The sequence below is a fragment of the Petaurus breviceps genome, unplaced genomic scaffold, assembly GCF_028583685.1.
Source record: "Petaurus breviceps papuanus isolate PSGF00001 unplaced genomic scaffold, PetGlider_PUasm1.0 446, whole genome shotgun sequence".
Lineage (NCBI taxonomy): Eukaryota > Metazoa > Chordata > Mammalia > Diprotodontia > Petauridae > Petaurus > Petaurus breviceps.
Window position 1 is genome coordinate 418601 of NW_027186338.1, and position 27548 is coordinate 446148.

The following is a 27548-nucleotide window of genomic DNA, read 5'->3' on the forward strand; positions in this document are numbered from 1 at the left end:
ATGAATGCTCTCCTGCTGAGAAAGTTGTGTCTTTAGTCTGAAGGTCTTCCCACATTCATAACATTTCTCTCTAGTATGAATCCACTGATGCAGATAAGATATGCGTTCCTCCTGAAAGCCTTCCCACATTCACAAAATTCATAAGGTTTCTCTCCAATATTAATTCTTTGATGTCTAATAAGATGAATTGTGATGGAAGGTCTACATACACTCCTTACATTCATAAAGAATCTCTCCAGGAAGAATTCTGATGGACATAAAGTAGTGTTATCAGTTTAAAGGCCTTCCCATATACATTACACTCATAAGGTTCCTATCCAGAATGAATTCGCTGATGCTGAACAAGATACTTCTTCAATGTGAAGGTCTTCCCACATTCATTGCATTCATAAGGTCTCTCTCCAGTATGAATGCTCTGATGTTGAGTAAGATCTACAGTCCGGCGGAAGGCTTTCCCACACACAATACATCCATAAGGTTTTTCTCCTGTATGAATTCTTTGATGTGGAATAAGTTCTGAATTGTAGTGAAAAGCCTTCCCACACTCCTTACATTCATAAAGAATCTCTCCAGTATGAATTCTCTGATGCACAGTAAGTCGTGCCTTCATCCTGAAGGCCTTCCCACATACAGTACATTCATAAGGTTTCTCTCCAGTATGAATTCTTTGATGTAGAATAAGTGCTGAGTTGTAGTGGAAAGCCTTCCCACACTCCTTACATTCGAAAAGCATCTCTCCAGTATGAATTTTCTGATGCACAGTAAGTTGTGCCTTCCTCTTGAAGGCCTTCCCACATTCACTACATTCATAAGGTTTCTCCCCAGTATGAATTCTCTGATGCACAGTAAGATGTGGCTTCCTCCTGAAGGCCTTCCCACATACAGTACATTCGTAAGGTTTCTCTCCAGTATGAATTCTTTGATGTCGAATAAGTTCTGAGTTATAGTGAAAAGTCTTCCCACACTCCTTACATTCATAAAGAATCTCTCCAGTATGAATTCTCTGATGTACAGTAAGTTGTGTCTTACTCCTGAAAGCCTTCTCACATTCAGTACATTCATAAGGTTTTTCTCCAGTATGAATTCTCTGATGTAGAATAAGTGCTGAATTGTAGTGGAAAGCCTTCCCACACTCTTTACATTCATAAAGAATGTCTCCAGTATGAATTCTCTGATGCACAGTAAGATGTGCCCTCCTCCTGAAGGCTTTCCCACATTCACTACACACATAAGGTTTCTTGATGTTAAATTCTTTATTCTCTGAAAGGAAAAATAAAGAGCTGATTAACCGTCTGTAATAGCAAGCAAAGTAGTACTTTGCTGCTTGTTTCAACTACTGAAACTCTTTTGAGCACTGCCTTAGATTGTATCAAATCTTTGCTGGAAACAGTATACACTGGGTTGCCCTTAATAGGCCTAAGGAAGTTTAGAGACCTTCCCTGCCGCAGTTTAATAATTGGCCCAATGTCACCACATAAAGCCCACAGTGAGAGGTGGAGAACAGAAAGAGTGGAAGAGGAAAGGTGGAACAGGAAGAAGGAGAGGAGAGAAAAACTCTAACAGAGCTGGGGCCAAGCAGAATTGAGAGGGAGAATGTTTGCGATGTTGGCACTCTGTTAATCTGTGTTGTTTTCTGGGAACTGAGAGAGAGAATGCTTGTGACTTTAGTGCTCTGTTGATTTGTGCTACTTTCTGTGAACTGAGAGAGAGAATGTCTGTGATATCGGCACTCTGTCTTGTTTTGTCAGATAAAAGCACCCTGTCTGTTGTTCTTAGACAGAAGCCCTGGAAGAGGACTTTACTGCTTTTACTGAAGTCCTGGGACTTTACTGTTGATTTGTGTTCGATTTCTCAGAGAGAAGCCTTGTCTGTTGATTTGTGCTACTTTGTCAGACAGAAAGTGAATTGAGATGATAGTGCTGGCAGGGGTGGCTAGGTGGTGCAGTGAGTAAAGTGCCAGCCCCAGAGTCAGGAGGACCTGGGTTCGGATCCGGCCTCAGACACTTAACACCCACACAAAAAAATTAGCCGTGTAACCCTGGGCAAGTTACTTAACCCCAATTGCCCTCAAAAAAAAAAAGAGATGATAGTGCTAGCAATGTGTGTTATATTGTTATAGCTCTGTTAAGCTTAATGTGTATCAATATTGTTGTAGCTCTGTTAAGCTGTGTCTTCCTGAAAACAGAAACTTCAAAGAGCTTGGAATGGAACAGTCCCCTTGAGCTGAGATATAGAAACAGAGCAGAGAGCTGCCTACATGTGAATCCAGGCAAGAGCTGGGAGCAGTCTGCCTGTGGAGAAGGAGCCATGGGGTTTGGAAGCCAGCCTTGAGTCAAGATGAAAGAAGACTTTACTTGGATACTCTGTATTGACTGATGAGATTATGACTTACTGTGACCTACAGGTGGATGGTGTTTGTACTTTCTACTACCCTTTAAAGATGAGTGGCTTAAGGATGACTGGAAACCAGCCTTGACTCAGGATGAAAGAGGACTTTACTTAGATACTGTGTATAGACTGAGGAGATTGTGACTTACTGAATGATATGTTTTGTTTAAGACTATATGGCCACCTTAGTAATAAAATGTTATGTTATATTGTTGTGAATGTTATGCTTTAGTTTCTTAAATGTTTTGCTTTAGTTTATTGCTGAATAAATAAAGAATTCACTATACAATGCAATTAGTTCCTTAAAGTTATTCACAGCAGCAGTCCTCAGGAGAGCTGCTCATGATTGGCTTTACACTGCCTTTTGCCCCCGTCTTCCCAATGTTCCTGGTGACTTAAAGGTTTTAGAGCTATTCTCTTACCTTACCACTTGAGAAAACTCTCATTGATCTTTCACTAAGGATCAGTTTATCTTGTGAAAGTATAAAGACTTAAAGTTAACATATGTAAATGAATTGATGGGATGAAATTATCTGGAAGATGAGTAAGTCCTTATGCTACTCTATGTGACTGACATATGAATGGAATAAGGAAATGAAAGACTATCCATAAAAAGTAGATGATATGAGAGCTTGTGGATATATCCTTACCATATCAGGTGAAAATAGAAAGGGAAAAGACTTAATGAAAAAAAAAGGAGAATTGATGAGTTTGGAGTGAGGGAAAGAGACAGAAAGAGACATGAAGCAAATAAAATAAAGAAATATGAGGAACAGAGGAAATATCAGACAATTGTTGCCATATTTTTTTCTAAAAATCCAAAATATCTATTTTGTAAGGAATTAACTCAAATTTGTAAAAGTAAGATTCAATTGCAAAAAGGTAAATGATCAAGACATACAGGTATTTTAACAAGACAAATAATAATTATTAGAAACATTACTTAAACTCTGGTAATCAAAGATATAAAAATGAAAACAATTTGGAGGTATGACCAAATAGCTATCATATTAGCAAAGATATTTTAAAATAACAAATTTGGGAGTTATGTAGAAATAGGTGCTTATTAAACTGTGCTGTCATATTTTCTGAAAATCAACATAGCAATTTAAGCTAATCTCCAAAACTGTTCATATCCTTTGATCCAGTGATCCCATTAGTAGGTCAGCATCCTCAAAATGTTATTGAAAGCAAACAAAGATCTATCTTTTTAAAATCCACAGTAAAGTGGTGGCTAGGTGGCACAGTGAATAAAGTACTGGCCCTGGAGTCAGGAGGATCTGAGATTAAATCCAACCTCAGACATTTAACACTTACTAGCCATGTGACCGTGGGCAAGTCACTTAATCTCAATTTCCCTGTATTCTCCCTCTAAAAAGCACAAAAAAAAAGCCACAGTAGGTTTTTGTGAAATAGCAAAATACTGAAAACCAACAGGTTCAAAAATGGGGCTATAACTAAACAAGTCCTATCATATGAACATATTACTATACAAATATAATTTCAAAGCATAAAGGAAAACAAAATGATACATAAAATGACAGACTGAAGAAAGGGGAATTAGGTTATGATGAACTATTTTAAAAAGGAACAGAAGCAAAGTAATATAATTATAAAAACAAGACAGAAGAAAATATCAGAAAGGAACTCAGAAGTAAAAAGGGCATATTGTTAATATCTTAAGTAATATGTTTATTTTAAAGGGGAGGATGAATTGATGGAAATGAGGTAAGAGAATGCCTGCTTAAGACAAGACAGCTTTCAATGAACATAAGAGAACATAAGAGAAATGCATACCCTGTTCTGAGGCAACAACATTCTTTGAGATTGGAGGTATATGTGAATAAAGAGATGTATAAAAAAGTAACTTGAGTTAAAAAAATAAGTTTTAAAGTCTCAGCTTCTCTTGCCAGGCCAGAGAAGCTTTAATAAGACCACCTTTTTCAATATTTTATAAAATCTTTGACCTAAAATGACCAACAGAGCTGTATTTTGCAGTGACCCAACTGCTTGGTTTTTATAGTCACCTGTACAGCCGCTTCTTGGAATATTTGCCTCTGGTATCCAAGATGCTTCCTTTCTTTCCAACTGGAAGATCACATCTGGTTTAGAAACTGCAAATCCTGTTAGTTGAAAATGAAAAAGTCCTAGAAACAGTTATTTCAGAATTCCATCACACCCCTTCAAACTCTTAGTAGAAAGGTAGGGGAGTAAAGTGAATGTATCGAGTGCACTGCACTGGCTATGTTAATTAATTTTGTCTCATTTAATTTTTTCAACCAGGGAGGGTTCAATGGACTGTATTGAGGGAAAGGTAGTGTTTGGGGTTTTTTTTTTAGAAGTGATAGGGGATAGGAAAGTAAAAAAAATTACTTTTTTTTAAAAAAGCATCCATGAAACAATAAAAGAATTAAAACCCATTTTAAGCTCTCTTTGGAAAAAAAGAGTACACATGCCAGGAAGACCCTTATGAGGGAATGGGTTACAGAATGGGATTTAGGAAAATTAGTTCATTTGACTCACTCCCTGTTTAGATTATACTTACACTGAGATTAAACAGAAAATTATGAATTTGAAGCAACAGAGAGTGAAAGATACACTCTCAAAGATAACAAGCAAAGACCTTTTTCCTAGAAACAGTGAGCACAAGTACTCTGTCTCTTGGCAACAAAAGGATTAGGAATACCTTCCTTTTGTATGTGAAAAAGGGAACTGTTAAAATCCTGAAAGTCTCCATGTATCAACACTCCAAAGGGGAAGCTGTTCTTACCCAAAGAGACCAAGTTCCCATAGTTCTCCAGCATCACATCCCTGTACAACTTTCTCTGAGATGGGTTCAATTGTACCCACTCCTCCCAGGTGAATTCCACAGCCACATCCTTGAATGTCACTGATTCCTGAAACACCAAAAATATTTGTGCTTACCCAAGTATAGTTCTGTTGTTGTTGTTTAATTTTAGGTTTAAATAATAAAACTTACACATACAAAAGAGAAAAGAAAAAGAAACATTATAAACTTGAATAGTGAAACTTAAGAACAAAATAAGAAAAAATGGGTGTCAGGCACAGCAGAATAAAGGAGAAGATTCAAAATATATAGCAATAAATGTCCACTTCAGGAAAGCCACTATAATAAAAACTGCGCGTTGTGTTGAGAGCCTTCCATCTTTTCTTTGCTTCCTTGTAAGTTTTCTTTTGTTCTCTGTTGTGTACTTTTTACTTTGTTGTTTTTCCCCTCTTCTTCCCCCACTCCAGACTACAATTAAGCATAAATATACATACACATATGTACATACATACATAGACACATACTTTCCCTGACAAATTCTACTCCTGATCTTTTATGTTTGTATGTATCTCTTGTTTCCTATCCCTCCTGACTCTTTGACTTTACTTCTACCTGCTACCTTGCCCTCCTATTACTTAACCTCTCCCTCCCCCTCCAGGAATCCCTGCCTTACCCTCCCATTTCCATTAATTTAAACACCCTTTGTGGACCCCTCCTTAAACCATTCTGAACCTCCAAGACCTGAGGAAGGCCTAAAGCATAGATTGGCCAAAAAGAAGAGGCATTTTAGCCAACTCTGAGTTTAATCTACCATAATGCTTTGCATGTTCTGGCATAACAGACAGGTTTTGCTTTCTGAGTGACCTCAAAATGCCCCTTCCTGTGTCAGCAATCATTCAGACCAGATGAAGCTAACCAGGAACATTCTTCTGTTTATGACTACCAAGGACAAGGCACCTTGAACCAGACATTATTTTAAATAACAAGACTTTTCTTATGTTGTCCTATGTTATATTATGTCATGTTAATGGTAAAAGAAACACAGACATCCCGGATCTATAATTTTAACTGACACCTTGACATTCTCCTATCTTATTGTATTTACAACCAATCCAATTAAGATATTCCTTTCTCATATCAGAGTTAACTATAATTTTGGCTGACATAGGCATCCTGAGCCAAGAAAGGAGGGAGGAGGGAGAGGGAATTGCTCTGAAACTTTTGTCTGTCCATCCTTGGGTTCACTGTCTTACAATGAGCTCCCATGAGTATTTCTATATGCATGTTCCACAAGCTTTGAGAGAAATAAAACATGCACATAAAGCCCAATTTTGTTTGTCTAAGAACAAACTTAGCAATGGTTGACACCTTCTATACCTCCCTTTAACATATTCCCTCAGCCTCCCCTCTAGAGATCCCTTCTTTATGTCCTCCCCCATCCCCTTAGCATTTTATTTCTTTCTGAATTTAGAAGACTTTTATATTATTCAAGATTTGTACTGTTCCCTCTTGAACCCATCCCTAATGAGAGTAGGTTTGCAGAACTAATAGCCCTCCTTTCCCCCATCTAATTCCCCTACATCTGCTCTTCCTCTCACACCTCATTTGTATAAGATAATTACCTTTGTCAGCTTTTCCTAAATGGTTCTACTTTTTAAAGTCATATTGATGGGGTGCTTGGGATCTACATTTGTAATATCAGTCTATAAAACTGTAGTATCAATTTGTAAAACCAGTTTGTAAAATCACACTCCATTGCCCTCCCTGCCCAGTCTCAGAGCATTAACTCTGTCCCTTCCCCCTCCCCCCCCAACTTCAAAGCATTAATTGTGCCCAGCAACAACTCATGGATTGTTTATCTCAGCCTTGAAACACTAACAAGGTATACCTATCAATCCTTCACTAAAGTATCTCTAAACATTCTAGCTTAGGCGACTATTATCTCCCCCTTTGTATAGGCTCTCCTTGCCGCCATGAATCCTTCAATACCCCCTTTCTAGGTTAACTCCTTAAGCCATTATCTTTCCCTAACCTTGGTTCCCAGACATCAATTGTTCCCATACATTAATCCTGTCAAACATGACACTGATGGCTGGCAGACTGGGCACTTCTCCATCAACCCCTGACCGCTCACTGACTTAGTGCCGTTTTCAAGCCTAAAACCACACCTCTAGGTAGCCCAGCCTTGGGCTTTTTCCCAGTGAATCATGGGCAATACATTTGTGCAGTTACATTACACTGGCCCCACCTTAACTCCTCCCTAATCCCACCCTTAATCACCTAGTTAGCATAATTGGCAGGTTCTACTATGGATGATTCTATATAAACCTTAAGTTTACACCTTTAAGGTTGCAGGTCCCCTAAGGATCCTTGCCTGCTGTAAGGCGTATAATAAATTTTTTTCAACTCTGACTCCAATTAAGCCTGAGCTGAATTCTTTCCAGACTGAATCGAAGGTTCTGGTCTTAGATAAGATCAGAGTTCCTGCTGAACCTATTGGGAGCCATTCCTCATCAATATCAGACTCAGGTCTACCCTCAATCTTTCTTACAAACTACCTAATTAGAAATGACAATCTTAGACATATCTTTCACATTACATACATAAAAGGTAAACAGTCTGTCCTTATTGAGTCCCTTGTAATTAGTCTTTGGTATGTACCTTATATTTCTCTTGGCTCTTGAATGTCAAATTTTTCTCTTAAGTTCAGGTTCTTGTTTTTGGTGGTGGTTTTTTTTTTAAAAACAAAGTCCTGAAAAATCTTACAATTCATTAAATATACTTTTTTTTCATTCAGGATTATGCTTATCTTTGCTGCGTATATTTTCAGCCAGAACCCTAGTTCTTTTGTTCTTCATTATATAGTATTCCAAGACCTGTGATCTTTTAAAATCTTCACTGCTAGGTCTTGTGTGTCTCTAATTGTAGCACTGTCATATTTAAATTGTCTTTTTCTTGTTGCTCTTAATATTTTATCCTTGAACTGGAGGTTTCAGAATTTGACTATAATATTCCTATGGGTTTTCCTCATAGGATCTCTTCCAGGTGGTGATAGGGGGATTTTTTTCTACTTCTACTTTCCCCTCCTGTTCTAATTGTTCAGGACAATTTTTATTAATTATTTCTTGTATTATTTTATATACATATGTATATTAATATGCATAGATTAACACTATATATTATCAAGATTCTTTTTTAGCATAGCTTTCAGGTAGTATTATTTTGTTTTCTCTTCTTGATCTGTTCTCCAGATCAGTTTGCTTATGAGATGTTTCACATTCTCTTCTATTTTTTTTTTTGTTTTGTTGCTTTTTGGAGGGCAATTGGGGTTAAGTGACTTGCCCAAGGTCACACGGCTAGTTTTGTGTTAAGTGTCTGGGGCCAGATTTGAACTCAGGTCCTCCTGACTCCAGAGCCAGAGCTCTATTCACTGTACTATCTAGTCTCCCCTCTCTTATCTGATTTTTAAAGCCTTTTTTAAGTTCTTCTATGAATTCTTTTTGGGCAGGTGCCCATTTGACATTCCTCTTCCAGGTAGAAGAGGGTTTCTTTGCTTCAGTATCCTCCTCTGAAGACAAACCTCGATCTTCTCTTCCCATAGTAATTCTCTATAGTTGGATTCTTTCTCCTTTGCCCATGCATTAAAAAAAATACATGTAGTAGCTTAGTTTTTGTAATTACCCCTAGTCCTGGCCTCTGGCCTCAGCTCTTCTTTCAGTTCTCCCTTCTGGCTTGGAATTGAAACCAGGACCTCTGACCTCCTTTTAAGTGCCCACAGTGGGTGGCATCCCTGCTCTACTGCTTCTACACTCCCCTGGTATGTACTGGTTCTTTATCACTCCCTGATGCATCTTCTCAGCACAGCTGGGTCTGGTGTTCCTTATCAACAGAGGTTCCCTCAATCTTCCTCCAGCACAGATGCCCAACTCCCCTTACTGTACCAGGAGTAAAAGTTGTTGAGGCAGCCTCCCAACCCAGCTAACGTTAGGGCTTGCCATTTGTTGTTTAAACAGACCCTAGCCTGTAGGTGTTTATTCTTCACAGGGCCCAAACTTCAACCTGTGATTTTTCTTCAGATCTTTTCCAACTGTCCCAGGAGGACCTCTGTTCTGCCCCTACTTTTATTTTTACATTATTTTGCTCTATGTTCACCTGAGGTCTATTTTGTCATTTTTGTGGGGGAAAATCTTGAAAGTTTGGAAAGCTTTCTGACCTACTCTGTCATCTTCCCATAATCATCTCCAGTTCTAACTGTTTTGAAGTTCTAATGTAAGTTCACTGACAATAGGGAAAGTTTCATTTAAATATTTGTAACCCAGTACAGTGCCTGGTACATAGAAGAATTCCTCTTCCATTGGACTGAAAGCTTTTTGAGAGCAGAAGCTACTTTTCCCTTATTTCCTCAGTACTTGGCACAATGCCTGGAAATACATGCTTAATAAATGCTTATTTTTGTTAACGGATCCAATGACATCGATTTAAAGTTTGTTTTTTACAATGTGTACCCATGGCTCCTACTTCTGATCTAAGCTGAAGTAATAATATAACTACTTCCTTGAAAATGAAATAGTTAGAGATAGCTATCATGTGGCCCTAAGTCTTCTCTTCCAAGGTGAACATCCCCAGTTCCTTCCACCAACCAGCTTGGTCTCTTCATCACTAAGGTAGGTGCCTTCCTGTCTTTATTCAGTCACAGTGCTTCTTAAAATGTGGTGCTCTGAAATGGACACAATTGTATTCAATGCTCTTGGAGCCATGAGAGCAAAGGATGAGCACAAGGGCCAACTGTCTGCAGCAATATATGAAAAAAATTCTTTGTACAGCTGGAAAGGGTGTTAAAGGATGATTACTTTCCAATTCATATACTCAGAACTGTGGAAGAGCCTTCAGAATCCAACTGTGGCATTTTACAAATTAGGGAAGTGAGGCCCAGAGAGGCACAGTAATTTGCTCAAGGTCAAAAGTAGAGAAACAGCAAATCTGCATTTGAGACCAGGTCTACCTAACCTCAAATCCAGAGCTATTTTCACTGTATCATGTTGCCATACCTTTTCTCTATAACCAGAATCAGGGCACAACTAAATTTATACACAAAAACATTTATAAGATCTCTCTTTAGGGGCAGCAATGAACTAGAAATAAATGAATTCTCATTAATAAAGAATGGCTAGGAAAAATGACATATAAATACAATACACTATTATTATTCAGTAAGAGATGACAAATATAAGGAATTCTGAGAAGTAGTGGAAGATGCGTATTAATTGATGCAGTGTGAAATAAGCAGAGCCAACAGAACTATAAAATATATAAAAATATTCTATAAAAAATACACTTTTTTTAAATGGAAAAGATGCTAAACTTTAAGTAACTGAAAAGATCTTACAACTTCTCATAGCAGAGAAGATGGAGACCACAAAAGGAGAATATTGTATAAGTTATCAGGTAGAGTCACCAAATGGACATTTTTGTATAAATTTTTCTTTGGTATAAAGCAGGGTAAAATTTGTTTTGAAGTAGAGACTTTGTCCACAAATGATTGGTGAAACAGCAAAAAAAATGACAGAAAAAGAAACAAACCAGCCTTTTCTAACTGTTCCCTGATCACTCATTTAGCAATATACTCTAAGACTTAATTTGCCAAAATTCAAAGTCACTGGCTTTGGGTTTTGCAGAATCCACCCTATTTTTGGAAACCTGGCATACATCCCCTTTTCTAGTCCTGTGACACTTCCTCCATTTCCCAAGATCTTTCAGGAATACATGAATTTCCTACACAAACACATTACACACTCCTATCACAACAGCTGGATCCTGTCTGTCTCCCTTTACCCTCGGTATCCACTTCCTATTGAAAATTTTGGGGCAATCATTCCCAATTCAAAGATGACCATTCTTCAAAGGGAAAACTAAAACCAAGGAAGATTTTCTTTGTTTAGCCTTCTTGCAGGATCCCTTTTTATCACCATCATCTCATCCATGCCTAAACATGGTCCTCACTACTCTCTATCTCTTCCTGATATGTTTTGATGGTAGTGTATAGAAATGCTGATGATTTATGTGTATTTATCTTGTATCCTGCAACTTTACTAAAGTTCTTCATTGTTTCAACTAACATTTTTAGTTGATCTTCTAGAGTAATTGAGGTATACCATCATATCATTGGGAAAGAGAAATAGTTTTGTTTCCTTGCTGCTTACTTTTATTCTTTGAATTTCTTTTTCTTGTCTTATTAGTATAAGCTAGCATTTCTAGTACAATATTAAATAATAGTGATGATAATGGCTATCCTTGCTTCATACCTGATCTTAATGGGGAGGGTTCAAGTTTATCCCCATGCTCTTAGTTTTAGAGACATAATACCTATCCTTTTCAAAAAAGCTCCATTTAATCCTATGCTTTCTATTGTTTTCAAAAGGAATGGGTGTTGTTTTGGTCAAAAGCTTTTTGTGCATCTCTTGACATAATCATATGACTTTTGTTATTGATATGCTCACAGACTATGCTCTTAATCATGATCATCTCCTACATACTATTTAATTAATGATTAGAAAATCAGACCCAGGTTCCAAAATAGCTATAGCCTAAAGCAGTGGGCACCAGTGTTCCCAAGTAACATCTTGCTGCACCACCATAGACACAATGGGCTTTGTTCTTATGGTAATCTTTGCAATGCCTCCCACCACTGACAACAATTGGCATATGGCTGTCATTCCAAGAGAAGTGTTTTTTCTTGCTCTTTTCATTTGTTTCATCCATTACATAAGAATTTAAACACAAAGAATTCAACACTTATGTAATGTCTGATAAAATGATGATTCCCAACAATGATTCTATGAGTGCCTAAGGAACAAAACAATGACTACAAAGATCAGGCTAAAATCGTGAAACTAATGAATACAAATATTCTGGAAAGCATAAAAGAGTAAGGTACAAATCCAAATCCCCAGGGGACCCCAAACTAAATAAATGAGGCTAAAGGTGACCATCATAATGACAGAATTTGAAGAAGTATGTATTAGGCCCTGATTATTCCAAACTGTTCATCAAGCTTTTCACAATGTTGTAAGTTGGTACAATATCATAGCTAAGAAGTTCCCTCTGTCCATTTGTCCCCTTGTGGGCATTTTTTTTTGTATGGTAGTAATAGCTGCCAAAGCTGCCCTACTGAGCTTGGTTTTCCTCTTTATTGTATGCTTTAAACAGCAGATGCCATTTTTTTGTAATCAGATCCCTGTGAAATAACAAAAGGATCTCGGTCAATCGACTGGTGCCTCTCACTGAAATTACTGAATTCTGAGTAAAGAATGAAAGACTTCAAACACAAAATCTAGACTAAAGTTTAATTATTCCCACAAATTAACATTGAAAGTAGCCCAAGGAAAACCAAGTGATAACAAAGGAAAATATTAGAGACCACTACAAGGTTTTTTATATCCTTCCTTTTCTGAATGCTTAAGGTCTCCAAGGATCCTCCTTGAAATTCGCTCTTGACTTCCCTGTAGTATTGCTGTACTAATTCCATGAGAAATCTTGGTCCCCTCTGTTATTAGATTAGAAGATGAGAGACAGGGGGGGCAGGCTCATGTTAGCTTTCAAAGCTTTGGATTCCTGGCTCTAATATACTCAGTATATGATCACTGCCAAATTTGCTTCCTCTCCCTAAACCTCAGTTTTCTTGTTAAATGGTATTATTAACACCTATCAGTTTTTTCAAGGAAAATGTTTTTAAATCTTAAATCAGGATATATTTGCTGCTATTACTCTACTTCCTTTGAAACAGCAAGATTAATACTGACTGTATAGCAGCCTAGAACAGGTGAACAAATGAATATGTAAAGATTGGGTGAAGAGGACACTGGCATGCAGGAAGCTTTTCATGTTGTCCCTTGGGAGGGCTGCGCTGGCTAACAGAGGGCTTGGTTTGGGAATCACAGTCATGGATGAGAAATCTTGGTGCTCTTACTCTGTGTGGATCTTGGCTCTGACCCACTGCTCAATCACTTCCCCTGTCAGAGCCTCAGCTTGCTCTGTATTTATTAAGCACCTGCCATGTGAAGGGTACTAAGTTAGGTATAGGGGTCATAAAGGAAAATAAAAATGTAGAAGTCTACATTCTTGGGGCTGAAACAAAATGCACACATATAGTATTTTAAATAAAAAACATACACAAAGTGTGAGGCAGAGCAAAGATGACAGAGCAGAGAGAGCTTTCTCAACTTTTTCCAAAATTCCTCTACTAAAAATTTAAAATAATGCAGCAAATCAACTTCTGGAATGGCACAGCCAACAAAAGGTCACTATGAGATCTTTCGCCAGCCCAAGACTACTTAGGGGATCAGGAGTAGCCTGACACTGGGTTGGGGGCTGGCCTAGAATACACAGGGCAGTAACACTAGCTATGGGCCTTGAAGATGGTGGAAATTATGACAGCAGCAGCAAGTTTCTCTGATACAAGCCTCATTTCTAAAATATATTGGGAACTGAGCCAAATTTATAAAAATAAGAACCACTTCCCAATTGAAAAATGATCAAAGCACATGAATAGGCACTTTTCAGTTGAACCAAATTGACAGTCATGAAAAAATGTTCTAAATCACTAATAATTAGAGGAATGCAAATTAAAACAACTCAGAGATACCACTTCACATCTATAAGATTGGTTAACATGACAGAAAAAGAAAATGTAAATGTTACAAGAGATGTGGAAAAATAGGCATACTGATGCACTGCTGGTGGAGCTGTGAACTGATCCAACCATTCTGGAGAACAGTTTGGAATTACGCTCAAAAGACTATGAAACTTTCCATACTGTTTGACCTAGTAATCTCTCTGTTAGGTCTAGATCCCAAAGTGATCAAAGAAAACAGGAAAGGACCTAAATGTACAAAATATTTATTAGCAGCTTTTTATGGTTATAAGGATTAGAGTTTGAGTGGATGACCATCAACTTGAGAATGACTAAATAAGATATGGCATATGACTGTGATGGAATACTACTGGGCACTAAGAAATGAAGAGGGGGCTGGTTTCAGAGAAACCTAGGAAGACTTGTATGAACTGAGGCAAAGTGAAGTGAGCAGAAATAGGACAACATCGTACATAATAACAGCAATATTTTAACAATGATCAGCTGTAAAAGCTTTAGCTTCTCTGAGCTATACAATGATCCATGAAAATTCCAAAGGACTTGTGATGAAAAATGAAAAGAGAATTGATGAACTTGGTACACTTTGAAGCATATTTTTGCCTTTTTTAAAAAAATGCATAATGTAGAAATGTTTTGCATGATATCACATGCATAATGGGTATCCTGTCACTTGCCTTCTCAATGGTTGGGGTAGGAACTGGAAGTAGGGGGAAAATTTGGAAATCAAAAATGTTAAATGTTTAAAAAAACAAAGTAAATGTAAGGTAACTTTTTGTAGGGTGGGAGAAATCTCTAAGGTATCTTCTAACTCTAAATATATGATTCTCTGATGGCCACAATTTCTAGGGTTAGGGCATATTAGAAAGAAAGCATCCCACCTGAGCCGGTCTTCCTGGGAAGCCCCCAGCAGCGCTCACCTGTCTGGGCTGGGCCGTCAGCACAGGAGCCATCCCCTCCTCCTCCGGGCTCCCACCTAGGGGGGCAGAGCTGGGGAGGAAAGGGGGGATCGTGAGGAAGGGGGGCCGCGCTGGGGTCTGCCCTGCTGGGGACGGGGGAACCTCTGCTTTTGCCCCGGGCTGGGGCGGGGATCAGGACGGAGGGTGTGGTGCTGGGGGGGCCAGAAGGAAACTGTCATTTCTCGGGAGGAGGGGGGAAACAAGGAAACAGTCATTTCTGGGAGGGAGAAGGAAACAGTCATTTCTTGGGGGGAGCCCCGTCTCTAGGCCAATATCTCTTTAGAGACAAAACCCGAGAACAAAGCGATGACACTTTTGAGAGGAGAGCACGGATCATCCCCAGCATCAGAGAAGGTTTACAGGAGGAGGGGGTACCCAGGAAGGGTTCTGGAGGAGGATGAAGATGCTGGGAGGAGGAAATGAGGCCTCAGGGAAGTCTAGACCAAAGACCAGACATATACCAGGAGTTCAACCCCTAAGGCTCTTTGCAATAGAGGAAGGACAGGGGCCCGAGGGTCAGGACTTGCCCAAAGGTCATATGGAAAAGGTGTGTATTTCAATCAGGCTCCGCCTTCAGAGTCCACCTTCCCCCCACCCACCCTCGTATCCACCTCTGCGCATGCGCCGCCTGCAGGCCACTGTAAGCGCCTGGAAGGCTTCCGTCGCCCTCTGGTGGACGCTCCTCCACTAGACTCCCCTCGGTGCTCCGGATCCGCCACACCCGAACAATCGGCCTTCAGATAGGTTTGGCCCGGCTTTCAGCTCCTGCTCACCCCGTCACAAGGTCGGATAAGGACTGAGAAAGGGAAGCGGCTACAAGAAAGCCTGGAAGAGGGCAAGGCGGAAGTGACACAAGACAGAAGGCCCATCCTTCTCCCTAAAGCTTGGGAAACGCCCCCATGGAGAGCATGGCCTTCTGGGAAACGTAGTCTGGATGCTGCTGTATCTTTTGCGCATGCCTAGGATTCCAGCCTCTTCGTCTGGAATGCGTTCCTGCCCTGCTGCCTGCCCCTCCCTTCCCTGCTTTTCCTGGCGTGGAGCCCCGCCCCCTCCGCACCTCCCGCTAGCTCCAGCTTGCTCTTCCCAGCCCAAATGGCCCCTGGAGTCACGAATCGTGGGGTCTCCTAACCCGAGGGGCCCTGGGGCTTCTCCGAGTCCAGTCCCTCCCCGCAGGCTCTCCCACCAGCTGCCTGTTTTCTGCGTGCTGGGCTGGATGCTGAGGATGCCAAGGGAAGCGGGAGTGGTCCGGGGATCCAAAAGATGCTGCAGGAGATGCAGGCGAGGGCAGGCCAGAGGACCGGGGCAAAAGTGGGCGCCGGGCAGGCGGGAGAGGTCCAGGGGACGAAAGCGAACAACCGAAAAAACTAAGGACAGCCGAAGAGCCTGCTTCGGTTTGGGGTTTTTCTTTTTTGAAAGCTATTTTGGGGGGAAAGCTGGTTGAGTGATTGTTGTCGCTCGTGCACAAAGAGGACCAAAATGACAAGTGTACAGTGTGCCCAGCTGTGGCTGATCAGACCAGTAGGAGCGTTTGGGGCACAAATAGTTCATGCGAACGTTTAGGATGGAGATGCCTAAATTTGGGCATCTCATTTATTTTGTGCTATTACAGTTCTGCTTTGCACGTAGAGCACAGCACCTTCTCTGATGTGGGCACGTCATGCTCGGTGGTTCTGTGCCAGTGTCTCCCGGATCTCAACAATCGATCCCAGAGTTCTTCAGAAAGTCCTTGAGAGTATCATTGTATGGCTTCTGACCTCCGTGTGCGCACTTGCGGCATGTAGGTTCTCCCTAAAATAGTCTTTTAGGGGAAGGTAAGTTGGGCATTCAAACCACAGGGCTTAATGTTTATGAAGTCGGGTTTGAGTGCTTGGCAGTTTAGTGACAGAAATGACCTCAGTGCCCAGTACCTTATTTAGCCAGGTGTTCCTCAGAATCTTCCTAAGAATTCAAATAGAAGCAATTCAGTTTCGTGGCATGGAACTAGTACTACTGGCCAGGTTTCACAGGCATACTGTGAGGTCAGCACAATGGCTCCATAGAACTTCAGTTTGGTACACTGTCTACTACCTCTTCTCCCAGTCTTTCCTTTGGATCACTGAGCTAGTTCTTGCAACGTGTGCACCAACCTCATTATCTATATACATCCATGGCTGAGATGTATACTGCCAAGGTAAGTGAGCTTATCCACGGCATTCAGAATTTCTGTCATCTGTAAGAGGAAGGCCCACTCCTTATGGACATACCATTTTCCTACTTGTACAGCCCCCCACTCCCCAGCCATTAGTGAATACCAATAGGTCATGGATTCTGCATCTCTCTTCTTGAAATTCCAACATGGTTTCTTGTACAGATTCTAGGGGAAGGATCAACCGCAGAAGGAGGAGTTAAAAGGAAGACTCATAGTCTGGAGGTATCCTGCCTGAAATTTATTAGGCTACTTCTGTATCTGGGTATGGTGCCTTTGACCATTTAGAGAGCTTTCAGCCTACTTTTAGCAGAGTCTAGTTTGGCAGAGTTTAGCAGGCATTCTAGTCCATGCATCTTATCATGAGAACTGAGATGGCCAGATGTGGTCCTGAGGAGACAAAGCTATGAAACTGGTACCAGAGAGAAACAGTGACTAAGAGCAAGGCAACTCCCCACGAAGATAGCATGCTTTGCTTGTCAGGAAGGGGAAGATGGAAGCCCAAGCCTTGACTGACTCCTTCTGATACCCTAACTCTCCAAGAATGTCTTCTCTAATATACAACCTTGATAACATATCACAGAGCAGAGGGGTGCTCATACTAGGGAAGGGGATAACTTAGTTATCCTGTTTGCAGGTTTTCTTGAAAATAACCCCCAGATTCTAGTGCTGATACAGAATAGATTCTATAGACATTGAGGTCAATGGTTGATATGAACAAGAAAATCAAATAAAGATGTGAAAAGAGGGAAAGATCCCTATTGTAGCTGAGCAGAATTAATAGAGGGAAAAGATCCCTTACGGTGTTGGTTTACTTTAAAATGCTTCCCCCCTAAACTGCCAGCATTAGAAATGTTTTCAAGTTGCATGAAAAGGACTTTTGTATTTTTGTTTGTTTTAGGGAGAGGGGCAAGGCAGTTGGGGTTAAGTGACTTGCCCAAGGTCACACAGCTAGTAAATGTCAAGTCTGGATTTGAACTCGGGTCCTCCTGACTTCAGAGCTGATGCTCTATCCACCACGGCCCATCTAGCTAACCCCTACTTTTGTATTTAAGATATATTTTATATGGAAAGAGAGTTCATTTGGTGGGAGTGAGCAAAGGAGGTGAGCAAACTCTGACTGGAAGTTGAGCTTTTTGCCCACACAGGGCTCATCGCCCACCTCCATTCTGTTTCTGGTGCTCAGAGCCCTTATTAATGAGCTTGTCGCTGTCTCCACCCCAGAGATCAGCATTGGGCAGGGCATAGAGAGAATCCAGATGATGTCACCAGCTCAGCTCCTTTGCTTCTTGCTGCTCTGACTTCCAGGTAAGGAAAGAGAACATAAAGTGTTCATGGACTCACAATTATTATTCTCATTTTTACATCATTCAAAGCTCATTTGTTAGCTTCATTCTCCTTTGTTCCAATTATTTATTAAATTTATCATTTATTTGAGTGTACAGTTACTTATAGTCAAGTAATATCAGTGCCACTGGGTTTCTTTGAAAGCACTGGGCTTGAAAACAGGAAGGGTTTTTTTTTGTTTTGTTTTGCTGTTTCAGAAAGATACGACTTAAAATCCTGCCTCAGACACTTACTAGCTATGTGAACCTGGGCAAGTCACTTACCCCCTATTTGCCTCAGCTCCTCACCTGTAAAATGGGGACACACTGGAGAAGGAAATGACAGATCAATACAGTATTTTTGCAAAGAAAACCCCAAGGACAAGTCCATGGGGACACAAAGAGTTGTACATGACAGAATAACATTGAGGTAAAATTGGTTAACTCTTGGTAACATTTGTGTTTTCTTTCTCATTTTAGATGCCAGAGGAGAAATTGTGCTTACTCAAGCTCCATTTCTTTGTCTGTGTCTCCAGGAGGGAGAATCACCATGTCATGAAGGACCAGTCAGTGCAAAAGCACTACATACTTTTATGTTAGTACCAGTAGAATCCAGGAAAGGCCCCTCCAGGCTTCTCACCTATAGCACACCCAGGCTGGTCTCTGGGGTCCCTGCTGGGTTCAGTGGCAGTGGGTCTGAGACTGATTTTTTTTTCCTCATATTCAGCAGTTTGGAAGTTGAAAATGTTGCAGTCTACTACTGTCAGCCATGGGGTTTCTCCCCTCCCATAGTGCGCCATCATGGTACACAAACCTTCCTGGGCAGTTTCAGCTGCTCAGGGGAGCAACTGCTTCTTCTGGGATCCCCCAGGGAAGAAAAGCCACTGATCTCTGTTCTGTACTGAGGTCAGCTGGAAGTGTCTCATCCCATCAGATCTCATCCCTTTTGGGATTCCACTTCATAACTACCCTGGCCTCTCTGATTGGAAGGTAGGGCCCTGAATTCCAATCCTTCATTTAAGGAGAGAGCCTAGCTCAGACATTGTTTCATTTCTCACCTGGTTGCATTCCTTTGGGAATTCCCTGACTTCTCTACCATGTCCCTACATAAGATACCTTCCCCACAAACTCCTGCTTTTCAGCTTCTTTTTCTGTTTTGTCTTCCTCTATTAGTTTGTAAACTCCATAAGGTAAGAACTGCCTTTTTCATGTTTGTAGCCCTAGTATTAGTTCAAAGCCTAGCACATACTAAGTGCTTAATATTGATTGATAATGATTGACTGATCCCTGTCTCTGGTACCAGGGTCCATGCTACCTTGGTATTCATACTCCACATTCCACAACTAAGGTAGGGCTGAGAGCTAAAATTGCAATGTGGAAATTTGTTCCTATACTTTCTGGTGTTGTTAATAGGAATGGGTGTTGTATTTTGTCAAAAGCCTTTTCTGCATCTATTGAAATAATCATATGGTTTTTGCAAGTGTTGCTGATGTGATCAATTATACTGATAGTTTTCCTAATATTGAACCACCCTTGCGTTCCTGGAATAAATCCTACCTGATCAAAGTGTATTATTCTCGTGATAAGTTGCTGTAGTCTCTTTGCTAATATTTTATTTTAAAGTTTTGCATCTATATTCCTGAAAATTGGTCTATAGTTTTCTTTCTCCATTTTGTCTCTTCCCGACTTAGGTATCAGTACCATATTTGTGTCATTAAAAGAATTTGGTAGTACTTCTTCTTTTCCAATTTTCCCAAATAGTCTGTAAAGTATTGGAATCAATTGTTCTTTAAATGTTTGATAGAATGCGCTAGTAAATCCATCTGGTCCTGGAGATTTTTTCCTAGGGAGTTCATTGATAGCTTGTTCAATTTCTTTTTTCTGAGATGGGGTTATTTAAGTAGTTTACTTCCTCTTCAGTTAATCTGGGCAATTTATATTTTCATAATATTCATCCATTTCACTAAGATTGTCAAGTTTATGTGCATACAATTGGGCAAAACAATTCTAATTATTGTTTTAATTTCCTCTTCCATTGGAAGTAGATTCACCCTTTTCATTTTTGATACTCATAATTTGGTTTTCTTCTTTCTTGTTTTTTAACATATTGACTAAAGGTCTATCAATTTTATTGGGGTTTTTTTTTCATAAAACCATCTCTTAGTTTTATTTATTAATTCAACAGTTTTCTTAAATTCAATTTTATTAATCTCTCCTTTGGTTTTCATTATTTCTAATTTAGTAATTAATTTGGGATTTTCAATTTGTTCTTTTTCTAGCTTTTTCAGTTCCATGCCCAATTTATTGACTTCCATTTTCTCTATTTTATTCATGTATGCATTCAGGGATATAAAACTTCCCCTAGGAACTGCTGCTTTTGCTGCATCCCACAAGTTTTGGTATGTTGTCTCATTATTGTCATTCTTTTGAATGAAATTATTGATTGTTTCTATAATTTCTTGTTTAACCCACTCATTCTTTAGGATTAAATTATTAACTTTCCAATAAGTTTTTAGTTTATCCTTCCATGGCTCTTTATTCCATATAATTTTTATTGCATCATGATCTGAGAAGGATGCATTTAATATTTCTGCCTTTCTGCACTGAATTGTGAGGTTTTTATGCCCTAGAACATGGTCAATTTTTGTATATGTGCCATGTATCGCTGAAAAGACATGCACATCTATAATTAACATAATTTCTTTATTTTTTCTTCTAACAGTATTTTGCCAATTACATCTAAAGATAATTTTTAACGTTCATTTTTTAAGATTTTGTGTTCCAAATTTTTCTCCCTCCCCTTCCTTTTCCCCAAGATACAAGCAATTTGATGTAGGTTATACATGAATGTTAAACATTTCCACATTAGTTATGCTATAAAAGAAGAAACAGAACAAAAAGGGAAAGCCACAGGGGGAAAAAACTGAATGCTTCTATCTACATTCAGACTCCCTGGGTAAGGAGAACATTTTCCATCATGAGTCTTGGAATTGTCTTGGATCCTTATATTGCTGAGAAGAGCTAAGTTTATCATAGTTGATCACACAATGTGGCTGTTACTGTGTACAATGTTCTCCTGGTTCTGCTCACTTCACTCGGTATCAGTTCATGTAATGAATGACTTGTATTCTTATAAATTTGACTCCGTTATCAATAATTTGAGAAATGAGACCTTTATCAGAGACTTGCTGTAAAAAATTTTTTTCTATATCCTGCTTTCCTTCTAATTTTGTTTGCATTGGTTTTGTTTGTGCAAAACCTCTTAAATCTAATATAATTTAAATTATCCAGGTGAAAATATGAAGGGAAAAGACTGAATAAAAAGAAAAAAGAGTAACAATGAGTTTAAAGTAAGGAGGAGAGAGATATAAAGAGACATAGACTAAAGAAATATGAGGAAAAGGGTAATATCAGATAATTGTTGCCATAAATTTCAACTGAAAATACAACATATCCATTTTGTAAGGAATTGATTGAATTTTTAAGAGTAAGATACAATTCCAAAAAATGTAAATGATCAAGACATACAGGTATTTTTACAAGAGAAATAATTAATAATTACCAGAAACAATACTCAAACTCTGCTAATCAAAGATATAAAAATTAAAACAATTTGAAGGTATTACCAAATAGCCATAAGATTAACTGGGATATTTTATAATGATAACTTTAGGCAATTATGTTGAAATAAGTGTTTTTAAAGCTGCTGCCACCATTTTTCCTGGAAAGCAATATAGCAATTTAAGCTAGATCTCCAAAACTGTTCATACTCTTTGGATTAATGGTTCCACTTCTAGGTTTACATCCTCAAAATGTTAATGAAAGCAAACAAAAATCTTTCTTAAATAATATGTATAGTAACCTTTTCTGAAAGAGCAAAATTCTAAAATCCTATAGGTACAATGATAAGGTTATGGCTAAACAAGTCCTGTCATATGAACATATTATTGTGCCTTTACAAATATAATTTCAAAGCAAAAAAAAAAAAACAGGGTGATATAAAATAGTAAACTGAAGAAAGGGGAATTTGGGTTTTGATTAAACATTTTAAAAAGAAACAGCAGCAAAGCAACAAAATCATAAAAACAGCACAGGAGTAATGTGTTTGTGTTAAAAGGGAGAACTGAACAGCTAGAAGTGAGGTAGAAAAATGCCTGCATAAGATAAGATAATCTTCAATGAAAAGAGAAATACCCTATCTCAAACTGAGAATACCTCTCTTTGAGAATGGAGATGCATGAGAATAAAGAGATGCATAGAAAGTAACTTCTTGAGTTTAAAAAATGAAGTTTTAAAGTCTCAGTTCTTCTGGCTGTCCGCGCAATCTGAGCCCACTGATCCGTGGTGCCAGACCCTGTGAGGTACAGGTATGAATTGCAGAGAGTGATCTTATGGGAAGGTCGGGAGAACAGTTGTTCTGCATGAGCTGAGGAGACACCTGGCAGACTCTTAGCTTGGCTCAATGCAGATTGCAGTTGATACACATTTTACCTGAAAATAACATTCTGAAGTTAGGGAAATACGGTTCCCTCGTCATAGTTTTGTGCCTACTCTTGGTGGCAAGTTTCAATAATCAAAAGTTTTGAAAACACAACAAATCTATTCAACACTTGATTCTGGAACCTCTTAAGTTACTGTAACATTAAGCTAATTAGGCTTAGGATTTTAGCCCGTTAGTATAGGTATTCCTGTATGAGTCAAGGTCCTTTAGTTCTTTGTAATAGTATGGGGACAATTAGGTCAAGGGTTTGTGGGAATATTATTCTGTTACTTAGTTAATATCATACTAGTCTCAGTTTTGTTACAATTAGCTAATGTTAAAAGAAGAATGGTTTGTGGACTACTTAGTAAATTAACATGACCAGAAGTTGGAATTGTTTTGTTTGAAAAAGTGATTGCTTAATGTAAATTCTTTGTTGAAATTTCATCTTCCTGGTGAAGGAATTAATAATGGATTAATGTAAAATATAAGAAACTGATTCTTATGTGAGTTTCTTGAATATAACAATTGGCCAAAATTCCAATTTTAATTTTGTAAGAATAGAAAAGGTATAAGGTTTAGGAGTTGTAATTTTAAATTGTTCCAAAGGCACTTTTTTAGAAAAGTGAATGAAAGAAGGTGGAAGAAAAAGAGGCTGGGATGTGGTGCTGAAGATGACTAGGTGGAACATGACCAGAGGACTTCTGTCAGATGGTGTACTTCCCTCCCCCCCCCCCCCCCCCCCTCCCACCTCCTCATCCTCCCCCCCCCCCCCCAATCTCAGGCAGCTGTGTGAAAGAGACCTTTGGACTTTGAAGAGACATTTGTTTGATACTGTTGTCTTTTGAGTCTCTGTATCTGTACTCATAAAGGGGACTATCCCCTTGTATTTGGTCAATGTGTTGACCTTATCTAAAGGGGAGATGGGAATTAGAATTAAGAAAAGTGTGGAAATTTAATCTTTATTAAAAACAAATGGAAGGAATTGTGAGAAGTAGCAAAGGGTTAAGTTTCCACAGGACTGCAAAAATTGCTGAAATGAAGCTACTGATGAAAATAAAGTTAGCAGACCAGGCAGTAGCCTTGGGAAGAAGTTGGATTCCCAGTTCCCAGAGAACTCCTAGATAATATTAAAAGAAGCTGGCAGCAGTGGGTGGATTTGAGCAATTAGAAAGCAGACAGCGGCCTTGGGACTCACAGGACAAGATAAGGACACATGTAAGTTAAACTGGTGAGGGGTCAATATTCTGGAGTTATTACTGTGCTTGTTTAATGAACCTCATGAATTATATATATTATCTAACAGAATTTGAGCCTCACTAGTAATAATGTATGATAATGGGGAGGTGTACTCAGAAGAGAATGAGCCAATCAATCCTCTGAAGGGAGTGTCTGCATCAAACTAATATATAAAACTTGCTTGGCTTTCCTATCCAGGAATCCTGCTTCCACAAGAAGGATGGAGTCCACTTCTGTCCAGTTGGTGTTCAATTACTTTGGATTTCTTCCTAAAAAAAATTTCTTTTTATCTCAGATTTTTGGTATTAATTGTGTTTTTGCTTTTCCAAGTTGGCATTTCCAAAAGCTGCTATGAATATTTTTGTACATTTAGATCCTTTCCTGTTTTCTATTATTCTTTGGGATCTAGACCTAATGGAGAGATTGTTAAGTCAAAGAGAATGTAAACTTTCATAGTCTTTTGAGCATAGCTCCAAACTGTTCTCCAGAATGGCTGGATCAGTTCAGAACTCCACCAGCAGTGCATTAGGGTACCTGTTTTCCCACATATCTTCCAGCATTTACATTTTCTTTTTCTGTCATGTTAACCAATCTGATAGTTGTGAAGTGGTATCTCTGAATTGTTTTAATTTATGTACCTCTAATTATTAGTGATTTAAAGCATTTTTTCATATGACCATCGATAGTTTTAACTTCTCCTGAAAAGTGCCTTTTCAAGCCTTTGACCATTTTTCAACTGGGGTATGACTTTTATTTTTATAAATTTAGTAGTTTCTCATATATTTGAGAAATGAGGCCTTTATCAAAGAAATTTGCTGCAAAATCTTTTTCCATTTTTCTAATTGACTTCATATTTTGGGGGAATTAATTTTTGTTTTTTAAAAAACTTAAATTTCATGTAATTAAAATTATATATGTTACCTCCCTTGATTCTTTCTACCTCTTGTTTGATCACAAATTCTTTCCTTATCCAGAGATCAGACAGGTAAATTTTACATGCTCCCCTACTGTTTTTGACATCATCCTTTATGTCTAAATCATGTATCATTTTGACCTTGTCTTGGTATATGATATAAGATGTTGGTCTCACCTGGTTTGTTAAACACATTACAGATAATGCTTGCTGATGGTTTTAGATAGATACTACTTATCATTTTAAGGAATGCTTCATTTATTCCTATGATCTCTAGTGTTTTTAATAAGAATAGGTGCTGTGTTTTGTCAAAAGCTTTTTCTGTATCTATTGAAATAGTCTTTTAATTTTGTTACTGATAGTGTAAATTATACTTATTAGTTTTTATACTATTGAACCAGCCCCATTCCTGGTACAAATCTCACTTGATCACAGTGTATCATCCTTGTGATATATTGTTGTAATATCCTTGCTAGTATTTTACTCAATATTTTTGCATCAGTATTCATTTGAGATATTGGTCTACAGTTTTCTTTCTCTGTTTTGACTCTTCCTAATTTAGGTATAAGCACCATATCTATGTCATAAAAGGAATGTAGTAGGATTCTTCCTATATTCCCAAAAAGCTTATATTGTTTTGGAATTAATTGTTCTTTAAACATTGGTAGAATTCAGTTGTAAATCTATCTAACCCTGGGGATTTTTTCCTAGGGAATTCATTAATAATTTGCTCGATTTCTTTTTCTAAAAAAGGGGGTTAAGTATTGTATTTCTGGAGATTACAGATATGCTGATATAATTATCCATCACAAAATACATCATGCTTGCCATATGAGGAAATAAACTAGAAAATTTATTAAGATACCAAAAGACTGAGTCCCAAAACCAGAAAGTGAAAGCCATCAGAGTAGTTATGATATTGGCACAGGTAGATAAAGTAGAAAGCACCCACATTTTCAAGCCTTTAAAACAGAACAGGCTACCTCAGGCAAAGGTCCTCCTCTCCCCACACACAGCAACCACCCAGCGTCCTGGAAGCGCGCTCCCAGCAGCTCCGGCCCCTGGCAGTCCTCAGCAGGAGTCCTTAGCAGTCCTAACTCAAAAAGGGTTTCGCGCTGCCACTGCCTCTGCTGCTGCCGCCGTCACCACCACCGCCAGCCAACGCAGGAACGCTAGCTTGGCTTCCGCTTCCTCTTGCTCCGCCCCTTCCTGCTACATCAGCAAGTCCAACAGGGCATGGAAGATCTTTAAATCCCATAACCCTTACATTCGGCCCCAAGATCTTTCATGTCCCTTACTTGACAAAAATACAGTAGGAATAACTGGTGTCAACAAAATTTCACAACAATATAACAAGAATAGCACACAATAAACACAGAAAACCATATTATCCATTAGAAAATACGTCATGTTTGCCATATGAGGAAATAAACTAGAAAATTTATTAAGATACCGAAAGACTGTGTCCAAAAACCAGAAAGTGAAAGCCATCAGAGTAGTTATGACATTGGCACAGGTAGATAAAGTAGAAAGCACCCACATTTTCAAGCCTTTAAAACAGAACAGGCTACCTCAGGCAAAGGTCCTCCTCTCCCCACTCACAGCAACCACCCAGCGTCCGGGAAGCGCGCTCCCAGCAGCTCTGGCCCCTGGCAGTCCTCAGCAGGAATCCTTAGCAGAAATTCTGGCTAACTCAAAAAGGGCTTCGAGCTGCCACTGCCTCTGCTGCTGCTGCCGCCGTTGCCACCACCACCAGCCACCGCAGGAACTCTAGTTTGGCTTCCGCTTCCTCTTGCTCCGCCCTTCCTGCTACATCAGCAAGTCCAATGGGGCATGGAAGATCTTTAAATCCCATAACCCTTACAATCAGTTTATTAGTATGACTAGCAAATATCAATAAATTGGATCCAGGACCCCTCAGCAGTCAAGCATCCATCTGACAGAGCAATTCTTACACAGTGGAAAAGGTACAGATTATCTAGGTTGCAAAAATTGTCCAATGATATAAATGGCATCTGAGGCTGTGATTGGCTCAACCCAGAGATGGAGGGTTGTCTATGCTTGGCTTGACTTAGAGGGAGGGTTTACATAACCCTTCCATAATGCAAGGCAAGGGGGAGGGGGGGAACAAATAGAACTGACATTCTCTGGAGAGTCCCATGATAGGTACAGTTTATCACCAGATTGACTCACATCCCCTGGAAAGCCCCTGGTGAGCAAACATCCTGTGGTCATATTGACTTATCTCTCTTCATGGTCAGGGAAAGTAACATATTACAATTCTGTGATTAGATTGTAACCCATGGGTATAGGGAAGTCAGATTCTCACAAATTTTACTAAGAGGGCCACACAATCAAGTCAGAATTTGATTCACAAATAAATAACAATTGAATACACTGATTTTATACAATTCTCAATCAGTCGTGGAATGTCAGTTTTCAAATTTAATAATAGGCAACTGAAGTTACAGGCTTAAGGGAGCTGAAACTCACACACTGAGGGGGTCAACTAATACATAGTGGGTTCATCATTACTATATAATAAATTGACTAAAGCTTATCAAAATAATACAAAATAATGTGAGGTATCAATTTCCGATTTCTCATTCCTTCCTTTGTTGCTT

General features: G+C 39.0%; 1 protein-coding gene and 1 long non-coding RNA gene across 5 annotated transcripts; one reads left to right on the plus strand and one right to left on the minus strand.

Annotated features, from left to right (window-relative positions):
- Positions 1 to 125: 125 nt before the first annotated feature.
- LOC138171491 (zinc finger protein 565-like) lies at positions 126 to 16575 on the minus strand. Of its 2 annotated transcripts, none has more exons than XM_069101002.1 (5): positions 15394 to 16575; positions 14744 to 14813; positions 5159 to 5285; positions 4416 to 4511; positions 126 to 1260 (listed from the first exon to the last, which is right to left on the minus strand). In XM_069101002.1, the coding sequence occupies exons 2-5, from the start codon at positions 14774 to 14776 to the stop codon at positions 314 to 316; spliced, it is 1203 nt and encodes a 400-aa protein (XP_068957103.1). In that variant the 5' UTR covers positions 14777 to 14813; positions 15394 to 16575; the 3' UTR covers positions 126 to 313. The 2 variants fall into 2 exon arrangements, with proteins under 2 accessions (XP_068957103.1, XP_068957102.1); XM_069101001.1 differs by having other exon boundaries at positions 14705 to 14813.
- Positions 16576 to 16585: 10 nt separating this feature from the next.
- LOC138171511 (uncharacterized) lies at positions 16586 to 25763 on the plus strand. Of its 3 annotated transcripts, none has more exons than XR_011170901.1 (4): positions 16586 to 18275; positions 18773 to 19482; positions 20638 to 20691; positions 24210 to 25763. It is a non-coding gene; the product is annotated as an uncharacterized lncRNA (long non-coding RNA). The 3 variants fall into 3 exon arrangements; XR_011170900.1 differs by having other exon boundaries at positions 16586 to 17192; positions 18192 to 18275; positions 18773 to 20691; XR_011170899.1 differs by having other exon boundaries at positions 18773 to 20691.
- Positions 25764 to 27548: the final 1785 nt, after the last annotated feature.

Bases quoted from the DNA above. Each gene is read 5' to 3' on its own strand.
- LOC138171491 (XM_069101001.1), bottom strand. From the start codon at position 14,776: ATGGCTCCTGTGCTGACGGCCCAGCCCAGACAGGTGAGCGCTGCTGGG. The intron at 5,286-14,704 runs GTGGGATGCTTT...TTGGTGTTTCAG, and splicing joins TCCCAGGAAGACCGGCTCAG to GAATCAGTGACATTCAAGGA. The intron at 1,261-4,415 runs GTGACTATAAAA...TTTTCCTTTCAG, and splicing joins TCCAAGAAGCGGCTGTACAG to AGAATAAAGAATTTAACATC.